Source organism: Elephantulus edwardii, unplaced genomic scaffold (assembly GCF_000299155.1).
Source record: "Elephantulus edwardii isolate Elephantulus edwardi_28Jun2011 unplaced genomic scaffold, EleEdw1.0 scaffold00019, whole genome shotgun sequence".
NCBI lineage: Eukaryota > Metazoa > Chordata > Mammalia > Macroscelidea > Macroscelididae > Elephantulus > Elephantulus edwardii.
In genome coordinates, this window is record NW_006399769.1 from 7,809,363 (window position 1) to 7,820,918 (window position 11,556).

At 37.8% G+C, this 11,556-nt stretch overlaps 1 protein-coding gene across 1 annotated transcript in view; it reads left to right on the forward strand.

Annotated features, from left to right (window-relative positions):
* THADA (thyroid adenoma associated) overlaps positions 1 to 11,556 on the forward strand; it is a 588,067-nt gene that overhangs the window by 32,385 nt on the left and 544,126 nt on the right. The window contains exons 10-14 of the mRNA XM_006882320.1: positions 333 to 1,035; positions 4,216 to 4,383; positions 5,400 to 5,555; positions 6,213 to 6,335; positions 8,048 to 8,171. Of these exons, the coding sequence (XP_006882382.1) occupies positions 333 to 1,035; positions 4,216 to 4,383; positions 5,400 to 5,555; positions 6,213 to 6,335; positions 8,048 to 8,171 (1,274 nt within the window). The remainder of the gene's footprint in view (positions 1 to 332; positions 1,036 to 4,215; positions 4,384 to 5,399; positions 5,556 to 6,212; positions 6,336 to 8,047; positions 8,172 to 11,556) is intronic.

Consider the following 11,556-nt stretch of genomic DNA (forward strand, 5'->3'; position numbering starts at 1 on the left):
GCACTTTTCTCCCTGCCCACCCCTCCCCACCAGTTCGCTCCCCTCTCCGAAAAGAAAATGAAAAAAAAATTCCTTCATTAGTATACAATTCCCCCATCCCTTCCCCACCCCCCCCCACAGGCTAACTTTTAATAGATGAAAAGATGCATAAACAATTTTGAAATTGATTTTGTTCTTTTATCCGATTTTTAAATTATTAATTTTATAAGGATTGGATTTTCTGATTGCTCTTGTATAATTTATATTTTATAAACTTATAAAATACATGTTTTTTTCACCAGTCTATTTTTTTTATAGTAATATGACTTTCCATCCTCTCTCCCTCCTTTTAGGCTCAAGGAAACAACTCTGGAAATGTTTCTGTCTAGAATTTTGTCATCTTGGACCAGTTCAGCCATATCTGTTCTTGAGTCAAGTTCTCTAAGCCTAAAGAACAGTCTGAATGGGAATTCAAGGATAGTTGAGGGACTTTTGGAATATGTATATACTCACTGGGAACATCCATTGGATGCTCTGAGGCACCAGACCAAAATGATATTCAACAATCTGCTCCAGATGCACCAACTTGCTATGGAAGGGGCAGATTTGGACGATGATCCTTTCCTGTTGGGGCTAACTCAGAGTCTTCTGCAATTGGAATGGCATGTTAAAGGAAAGTACATATGCCTGGGTTGTTTGGTAGAGTGTATGGGAATTGAACGTATTTTGGCAGTAGATAAAACAATTCCATCTCAGATTTTAGAAGTGATGGGAGACCAATCTTTGGTTCCTTATGCAAGTGACCTCTTGGAAACCATGTTTAAAAATCATAAGACTCATTTGAAATCTCAGGCCATTGATGATACTTGGATTAACCAGCTGCATGAGACTTGGATTTCTCCTCTACTTTTTATACTGTGTGAAGGAAACCCAGGCCAAAAATCTTACGTGATTGATTATTACTTGCCAAAATTATTGAATTGCAGCCCTGGAAGCTTAAACTACATGGTAAAGATTCTTCAAACTTCAGCTGATATAAAAAATGGTAAGAAAAGAATTGTTTTGTTTTAGTAATTTCTATTTAAATATGGGTGCCAGGCTAGATGTTTACCTTTTTTTTTTGAGTCACCACTGGGATGATGTTTACCATTGTTATTGTTATATGCCGTTGAGTTGCCTGTGACTCATAGTGACCCTATGTACAACAGCCCTGAAACCTGCCTTATTTTGTTCCAACTTTATTGTCTCTGACACACCTACCTTCATTATCCTAGTCACTGTATCAGCCTATCTCATCAATGGTCTCCGTCTCTTTCTCCATTCCTCCACCCTTCCAAGCATGATGTTCCTCTCCTAGGACTGGTCCCTCTTTGCAACATGCCTCTAAGGAGCAGGCTGACTTTTCCCTCTCTAGGAAGAACCTGTTTGTTCTCCTGGCAGTCCATGGTATATTTAAAACTCTTCTCCAGCACCACAACTCAAAGGCATCAATTCTCTTTCTATCATCCCTAGTCATTGTCCAGCTCTCTGACGCATTGCAAGCAATTGTGAAGACTATGGCCTGGATCAGGTGCACCTTAGTCTCCAGACTGACATCGTTGCTCTTCAGTACTCTGGAGAGGTCCCTGACAGCCGACTTTCCCGTTGTAATTTGTCTTTTGATTTCCTGGCTTCTGGTGTCAAGAGTGTTGATTGTGAAGCCCACCAAACTAAAGCTGTTAACAATCTCAATCTCTTCACCATACTTACTGATGCTGTTGCTACTTTTATAACTTAGGCAAAGGATATTAATAATAGTTAAAATTGAGATAATTATTTGCCTACATAATAACAGAGGTAGTCTTTTTGGCTGACTTCATGGACTTCCAGAGAAATAAGCCATGGATTGATTCCAATTTGAGTATAAGATTTTCTTTCTTAGCTTTCCCCACAAAATCCACTGCCATTGAATCAATCTGGACTCATAGCAAACCTGTAGGATAAAGGAGAACTTCCCCAGGGAGTTTCCATTGCATATTCAGATGACTGAAAGAGTAATTAAAAACCATATTGAGCAAGGCTGAAGACAGGTAGATTGGCACTACAAGTTTTTCCTCTCTAGGGAAAAGCATATTATAGATTTATGACTCAAGAAATAGCTGTGTAATACTTTATTGTAAGAGCGCTTTGGTGTGCTGCCAACCATAGGGTACACAGTTCAGATCTACCATCTGCTCTGTAGGAGAAAGATGTGCAGTCAACTCCTGAGTGGTTTATTACTGCTGACAGCCTGCTGGAGGGGCATTTATGAGTTGGTTCCGAGTCAGTGGCATATATCATCAGCAATTTGTTATAGGAACAAACGGTATATTTGAAACTTTGTAATCTTGAAGGAATCACTGCATTAATGCACGTTTCAATAATAGGTAAAATTTTTATCCCTGGAAATCTTAAAATTATATATAACAAAATTGTAGTTTGTATCCCATTTGAGGATATATTTATAGCCAAGATAGTTACTGTTTTTAGAATTTCAAACAATAATAAGAGATACGTGGCAAACTTGATTCCTACATAAAGACCAGTAGATTGTAATTTTCAACAGCAGTTCCTGACTTTTTGAGGTTTTCTAAAATTCAGAATTTCTAAATCCCTTTTGAAGTTAAAAACAAACCAGAATCCTCAAACCTGTTGAAGGGAAGTTGATTCCAACTCTACAGCCCTCTAGGACATGGAAGAGCTACCTGTGGAGCTGCCGGTGGTCATTATGGAAGCTGACTTCTACAGCCTTCTCCCATGGAGCAACTGGTGCATATGAACTATTTACCTTTTGGTTGGTAGATGACTTTTAATCACTGTCCCACCTGGACTCCTATCATGAAATACCTGAACGTAGTCTGGGTTCTTTTAGAAGCAGCTACTGTTCTAGTCTCTCAGCATCAAGTTTGGTGTGTTGAGATTCTTTCTCCACAAGACATTGAAAATCAGTGAATTATTTTATCTGCTTTACTAATGAAAAAACAGCAGCTTCAGTTGCTTATGTCGTTATCATTTTCAGGTGCCACTGAGTTGACTATGACTTGTAGAGGACCAGTGAACAACAGATTTGACCCTTGCCCTGTCCTGTGCCATCCTCCTGATCTCTGATAGGCTTGAGGCAGGAATACAAAAGTTGGAAACAAAAAATTAGGACTGGTAGTTGGAAAATAATGGACTCAGTGACAAAAAATGAGGTGGGAGATCTAATGATTGAATTTTGTACAAGCAAAGATTTATTCATTACTAATATCTGTTTTAACAAACACAAATTGCACATATACACCTGAACCTCACATGATGGACTGCACAGCTCAGTTTGAAAACATCTGTGAAAACCAATGATGGAGGAGATGCTCAACGTCAGCAGTGGAAACAAGGCTTTCACTGGGCTGACTGGGGGATAGACCATCAGGTACACAAGTGCAGATTCTAAAACAAGTTTAAGAAAATGAAAAACGTCCTCCACAACCAAAACAGGACCCTTAGTCTGTCCCACCTGAATTTAAAATCCAACTCAAGAATAGGTTTGATGCACGAACACTAACGATTGAAGACCAAATGAGTTGTGGATTGACATAAAACATATCATCCATGAAGAAATCAAAAGGGCGTTACAAAGATAGGAGAAAGAAAACACCAAAATGGGTATTAGAAGAGACTAAAAATTTGACTAGAATGAGAGAGGTCAAAGGGGAGAAATACTAAAATAAGAGATGAACAATAGATTAAAAGAAAAAAAAGATGAATAATAGATTTCGAAGGGCTACTTAATAGAAGACAAAGCAAAGTATTATAATGAAATCAAAGTATGTGGAATTAAACATGTATTTTTTGAGAAGTGCTGGTCTTCTGTCACAGGTGATTTTCTTCCACTAGTTTTGGCTAAAAACCATGTTAATCTTTTGTTTTAAATGGTGCTTTAGCTGATGTTGTTCCTGATTGATTTCTAAGTGTCGGGGGGAAAATTATCATTAACAAATAAATTCTAAGATCTTTAAGTTAACAATAAAAGGATTCCATTTATTTGAAATTATTGACATAACTATAAAATAATTTAAAATGGATTATTTTATAATTGATACTCTAATTCACTTTAGAAATGAGTTTAAAAGATTTCATTTCTTGAATTGTGTTAATTAGAACCAGGGAGATATGGCTACTGAAAGTTATCTCTCACGATTGCAGTGGTCTTTGTTATTGTGCTTTGTGGACAAGAACAGTCTTTTCCGTCTAGGGTCTTGTCACAGCAGAGGAGCGCTGGGAGCTTTGATGGCTTGTCTTCGAACAGCCCGAGCCCATGGGCATCTCCAGTCTGCAGCTGATACCTGGGGAAGCCTTGTGTCCAGTGCAAGGATAAAGCAAGGTCTAATTCATCAGCATTACCAGGTGAGGAAACGTAGTAACTGGGAGTGTGCAGATTCAGTAGTACTTGGAGTCAGTGGTGCAGTATAGAAGCCCTTGCTTTGTGGACCCCTTGAAGACAATGATTAGAAAGTGAGGAATGACTCAACACTCACTGAGTATAGGTTAAAAAGGGGATAAGATAACCCGCCTGAAACAGCTGATATAAATGTGCCCTGGCATATCCAGAAAGACTTGAGAGACTGACTAGATGTGATTAGAGGAGAGGAATTGTTGGAGCAGCAAGCCAATGCAAAGGACCCAAATTAACAAGGTCTAGAGGATATGTTGGCAAGAGTGAAAAAGTGATGGTTTCTGGAAGGCTGGAGTGCTGAACAGAATACTAGACGCCATTCTGTTTGTAGCTGGAAACCAGAGCTGCTGTATCTTTCGGAAGGACTAGAGTGGGACCACCTAGAAACTGGGAGGCAAGTAGGTTAAAAGTGCATCCCAGAGGTACTTTTGCGACAGTAATCCTAGAGGGAGCTCTGGTGGCCAAGTGGTAAGGAATTGTGCTGACAACCCAAAGGCATCCGCCGGTGGCTGCTTGAGAGAAGGATAAGCAGTCTCCTTCCACGCAATTAAGTGCTGCTGGAAGCCGCTGAAAGGGTCATCTGTGGGTTGCTTCCTCCTCGATGGTACATAACAGCAACAATAATCCTAGAGCGAGGTGCTGAGGTCCTAGAGTGATAACTCAGATAAAAAGATGAAAGCAATGAATCATGGCCATACAATACAAATCTTTAAGATTATTGACTTTTATTTTCACACTGGAGGAGATGATATTTCTCCTGTGAAACAGCTGGTGCATTTGAGTACCTGCTTTTGAATTGGCAACACAGCTCTACCAACTAGGGCACCAGAGTTCTCTTTTCTCAAAGAGTCTTTGGATTTAAGGGAATTGAGCTTTAATTTCCCCTGTTGGCAGCCTTTCTTGGTGCTATTTCTAGTGCTGTAGGTTCCAGTAGAAAATGAGTGTTTTGTTGCTTGCTGTGTTTTAGGTGCGGATAGACACGTTAGGCTTGCTTTGTGAAAGTAATCGGAGCACCGAACTTGTTTCCGCAGAAGAAATGCAGCTGATTCAGTTTTTTATTACATACAATCTAAACAACCAGTCTCCAGGGGTGCGGCAACAGATCTGTTCTCTGCTGAAAAAGGTAGGATTTCCATCGTTGAGGAGAGGAAAATTTATTGAGTTATTACAAAAAAGTACATTCTGGAAATATTTTTTAAAAGAGCCAAGTTTTTGGAGAGTGGAAATGGCCGTGGAATTGGACCAGTACTACTTCTCGTTATAAGGCTTTTCTGGGATTTATTGTTCCATAATTCATAGGGATTACATTTGGGATTAAGATTCAGTTTGGAAGCCCTTCCATGTAAGTGAAGTAAATGATCCTCATGTTTTTTTTTTTGAAGGGGAATACAACCTCCCTCAACTGTTGAGGTGAGTTGTTTGATAATGAGGAAGTTCGTTTTACATTTCTGTAGTTTCAATATTATACAAAACAGTCAATAATGAATAATCTGAGTTAAATTAATTATAGGTGAAGAATTGATAGAGTATAGAGATATCATCAAGTTCATGATAGTTTACAGGAAATAGAAAAGCCATGGTATAATGTCTTTGTTCTGGTTTGCAGCAACACTTGGGTTTGAAAATATAATTGTTAAAATTGTTGCAAGACCAAAACACTAAAACATGAAAGGTTTAAAGATCAGTGGGCTCCTTGCTTAAAGTTTTAAGCTTTGCCTTTCAGGCTACCGCTTGTTTTAAGTGGCTCACATGTGCTTGGTTTTTCTTTTTTATCAAAAAGTTGTTTTGTAGGATACAGGAAAGTTCTCAGGTACTTTATAAATTGGAGCAAAGCATGTCCAAACGTGAACCCGAGAATGAGTTATCCAGTCAGCCTCCAACTGTCTCCTTGCAGCAGTACAAGGTAGGTGATGTAGCATAGATTTTAATAAAACTAAAACATTATATATAATCATTAAAGGAAGTGAAAGGGAAGTCTGTTCATCATTGTTGTGCATTATTGAGTGAGAAGTGACTTGTAGCTGACCCTCCAGGGGGTTTTAAGGAGATGTAAATCGCATGGGAGGAGATTGCTAAAACCTTGTGCTGGTGTTTCAAACTGCCTGCCTCTGGGTTGACAGTGCAGCTCTCTACCACTAGGCCACCAAAGCCGCTTGGTCAACAGTGGTCTTTTATCCTTCACTCTGAGTGCTCCTTCTAGTGCTTTTCTATTCCTCTTCATGGTTGTGGAACTAGTGATGGCCTTGAGGTTTGTTAGAGAATGCCTTTATAAGCTAATCTCCATTTATATTTTGTAGAATAGATGAATTTGTTAAAATAAAATAGTGATTGGCTGGCCATGAAATCCCTTTACCTTACTCTTATGTAGAAGACTACTGAGCCCGGCCTGAGTCCCCAAAAGATTTACAACATCAGAAACTATGGCTCAGTTCTGCTCTCTCACATAGGGTTGCTCAGACTTGGAACTGACTTGATAGCACTGAGTTTGGTTTGGAGTTCATGAAGTTAGTTCAATCTTTTAAAAGTTAGGGCAAATTTACATAACTTTAAAGGGCAAGTATGAGTTTTTAATAAATCAGTCCTATGTGATTTCTCAGTTTTGCTTTTGAACATATATATACTTTTTGAAAATTGGGCTTTTGAGTTTTGATTTGAGTCAGATTTGGGATGTCTGTGGTTTTTGTTATTTTTCCCAGCTAGTACTTATAAGTGATTTTTAGAAATTGTGACCCTGTAACTGTATTACCATTGTCATAATTATAACAGTGGGTGCATGCAAAGTGTGTGGTAAGTTCATTGCCTTTTAAAGTATCAGGTGCTCTAGAAGAACGAAGGTGGATGATCGGAAATTATGTGTTCTAGTGAAGGAGTTTATTTTATTCTTAACCTGTTGCTGTTCGATTAGTTCTGACTCATACTGATCCTAAAGGACAGTAAAACTATCCTTTGGGATAAATCACATGTTCTTGCCCAGAAATCTCACTATAAAGATCCTGTCTAAAGCCTGTTGGGATTAGTGCTGTCTATGTTACATGATTTTTCCCTCTAAAATTACATTTCATTGAAGTGTTTGTGTTTTAATAATTTGTATAAACAGAATGGTAGAGCAAGTAGCAGACAGATTTCCTTGTTGAATCCTTGTAGGAATTATGGCATTAAAACCAAATTTGTCAAGCAATACATTTTGGATACTTTGTCAGTCATCTTAACACTTATAAAAAGTATGTGTAACTTTGCTGCGTGGATAAAGGTTAATTTAAACTTGTGAGGAAAATCAGTATTCATAGAATTTTGATCCGTTTAGAGTTGGAAAATCTTATTATTTACCAAAACCATGTCTCTTCTTGCCTGTACTATAATAGAAATTATCCTTCTTGTTTACCCTACAAAGATAGAGTTCAGAAAAGTCATGGTATAGCTCACTGTCTTGGAGACCAAGCTGGATTTTCAAGTGAAGCTAGAATCTAGTGTTGTTTAAAAAATAACCTTTGCTGTCTTATTTGAGAAGAAAACAACCCCAGGCTCTGTATTAAAGGTGATACTGTGTAGATAATTGACTGGGAGTTAAGAGTTCTGTAATAACAAGTTTGTTTATTTATTTTTTTTTTTTTTTAGAATTTTATGTCATCAATTTGCAATAGTCTTTTTGAAGCATTATTTCCTGGGTCATCTTATCCTACTCGATTTTCAGCTTTAACCATTTTATGCTCAATAGCTGATGTTTTTCCGGCTCCACAGGGTAAGTTTTCAGTAATGTTTCATCAATATTATTAAGATCCTTAATTTTTCAGTAGCTTTTTTCCCCTTTGAGTTTACTTGTCTTTTGTTTAGATTATTTTTTTTTCTAATGAATAGAATTTTATTACAAGAATCAGATGTATTTTGAAATCAGATGCGTAGGACTTGACCGGCCTCATTTCTGTAGCTGGAAAACTAGCTATCACTCATCAGCCTGCTGGACAGTTCCTTTTTTAGAGACATAGATACCATCCAAAATTTTTTGGATAGCCTTGTTTTTAACTGTTGTAGCTTGCTGAATCAAAGCAGCTGAATTTGATATAAGCTTAATGTCATTTCCTTCAAGAATTAACTCATCTTTCTGCGCTTGAGATACTGAACAAGCAAGACTTGGTCTCATTTGAACTCTCTGAAACTATTTTTCACTCAAGGAGTTTCGAATTTCAACCAGAGATTAATTCTCTTGAATCACACCGTTGATGGGGAAATGAGCATACACAGACCTCATCTTGTAATGAAAGCCCAGTGTAACACCTTGATCATGTTCTGTACATGGCTACAGATGATGCGAACGGTAGCCATTTCCTTCCTGTTTCCCCACCATTTGTCAACACGAAGCCTCTTCTTTTTCTTTCTGAGGAGAATGAGCTCTACATTGATGTGATTGTAGTCCCTCCACAAGGTTCCCCGCGGGCCTTTCACGATAAACTGTACGGTCCTTCAGAATAATGTTGACATTCTCTGGAATGTCCACAGTATGGTTGCTGAGAATGGTCTTCATTGTCGCAGTTAATGTGGCCTCGTTTAGATTCTTATGGGAAGTTTTAACTTCATTATACAGTCCTGACTTGAGCATAATTAAATTTATCTGTAAGGGGTATAAAGGAGAGAAACTTTTTATAACTGTTATTTGTCAGCTCTATAAACTAGTTTTCATGGACTGAACTTATTATGGAAAGAAATCTCCCTTCATTTCTCTATTTGCTTGTTACTGGTTTAAGAGAAACATTTGTTCTTTAAGTTTTAGAAATTAAAATAATATTCAGCTCTCCTGTGCGTAGTATTTCTGAGAGAATCTTGGTGGTTCATATGTGGTTTTTTTTCTTATATGCTGTATGAAACAGATAAGCCATAAGCCATAGTTTGGTTTCAGAAAGACATTATGAGGCTGTCATTTCTGGGCAGACTAGTATATTGGCACCTTTTGGCCTTCTTTCTATCGGGTACCCGTGGGACTAAACATTTAACTTCCTTTGTACTTAATTTTTTTGTTTTGACTTTTGACAAGAAATGGTTGTGTTTTTCTTTTTTAAAAAAATAAGTATATGTGTGTATATAGGTGTTTGTGCTTTTCTGTGACTTTCTTATTGGTACTCAGTCTTTTTGAGTAAACTCAGGGGCACCTAAGAACAAATAAAAACAGTTGCTAAGAAAAACAAATAAAAAACCCAGAGCATCCCTTTGCTAATGATCATGAATATTTGTTCATGTTCTTGTTGACTGTGTGAATGTCTTTTGTTGAAATATTTATTTATACTATCAGTCTATTTGTGATTATATTTTCTTGTTATTTTTGAAATGTTTGAGCCTTCAATTAATGTTAGAGGTGAGGCCCTTATTATTTGTGTCATTGCCAAATACTTTTCCCCCAATCTATGTATTTTCTTTATACCCTTTTGGAGAAGTCTTTGATATTGGGGTTTTAGAACCCTTGAAAATTGGCTTTTCTAGTCATTGTGTTGGTCTCTAGCTACTTTAGCTTTGAACACATGGTCTTGCAAATCATCAACAGCTGTGGGACCAATATAAGTGAGAGAGCTTTTTATACTGTGAGGTAGGTATGGGTGGAGAGAGATTTGAGACTATGACACTGCTGTGAAAAAACTAAGATGAAGTGTAATCAGAGGAACCCTGCCATTTGTGCTGTAGTTAAAATTTTTTGCTTGCTGGGTGATTGAAGGAGAAACTGACTTATAATTGCTCTAAAATAAAGTTTACTGGATGATTGAGGAAACCAGAGACTTCTTGCATTTGTGTTGCTGAACTGAAACAAGACTGTCATGGATTAATCTGTTTTGGGATTACTGGATCACACTCAGACTTGCATTGTGTGATATTCTTTGCCTCCTCCATTCTCCAACCTCTTTCCCTAATAAAACACAATTATGAGTAAAGTCTACGAGTCAGCAATTAACTTGGACCCAATGACTGGTAGAAAGAGGTGTACTTGCCGGAGGGCGTAGCATGTCTGACCAAGCACCTGTTTGCTGCTGTGGATATTATTGATGGGACAGTTCCCCTTTATGAGGTGGGAAGAAGTCAGACTCAGCCACCCTCACATTGCAGCTGCTCTTTTTGCAGATATCCAGAGGGTTTGATTTTGAGGAGGTCTCAGTCATCTAGCTTATTCTCTGTTTTTGGGTGTACTTGACAGTCTATGTATGCTCTAAATCAGAGTTACTTAGTTTACCCTCGTTTTTTTCTCTGCTAGTCCTTATAGTTTCAGGTTTTACTTCTAGATCCTAGATCTTTGTATATTTCTTTGCATAAAGTATGAGGTATGAGTCTTATTTCAATAGTCTGTTGTGTTGTTAGATGTGTTCAGTAGAGTGTAACTCATAGCAATTTTGTGAACAACAGATCTTAACCCTGTCCTATCTGTGCCATTTTCATCCTCCCTGACATACTCGAGCACATTACTGTAGTCACTGTGCCAATTCATTTAATTAAGGGCCTTTTTATCTTTTGCTGACCCTCTACCTTTCCAAGCATGATATCCTTTTCTAAGAAATAGCTTCTAACAATGTGCCCAAAGGATGAGAGACACAGCTTTACTGTCCTTGCCTCCAAGGAGCACTCTGGTTGCCACTTTTCCAAGACATATATGTGTGTTCTTTTGGCAGTCTTTGGGTTAGTCAGTGCTTTTCTGCAGCATCACAACTCAAAGACATCAATGCTTTTTCTGTCATCCTTATTATAAGTCCAGCTCTCCGATGTGTAGCAAATGATTGAAAAGACCTTGGCCTAAATTAGGCACATCTTAGTCTCTTTAGTTAGACATCATTGTTCCTCAGTGATTTGCATGGGTCCCTTACAACAGACTTTCTTGATTCAATGTCTTCTGACTGTTGGTACAAAGGGTGCTCATTGTGGATCCAAGTAATCATTGACAGTTTCAGTATTTTCTCCATCTGTCATGCTAATGATAATTTACCTAATTTAATCAGCATTATTTTTTAAAGAGTTTCTGAATTTATTCCTTTGGTCTCTGACTGTTGGTGTACATGTCCCAAGTGGTTTGATTACTGTGACTGTGTAGTAGGTTTTGAGATCACAAAGTATAATGTCTCTGTTTTTCTTCTGTCTTTCTTTTCCTCATCATATTG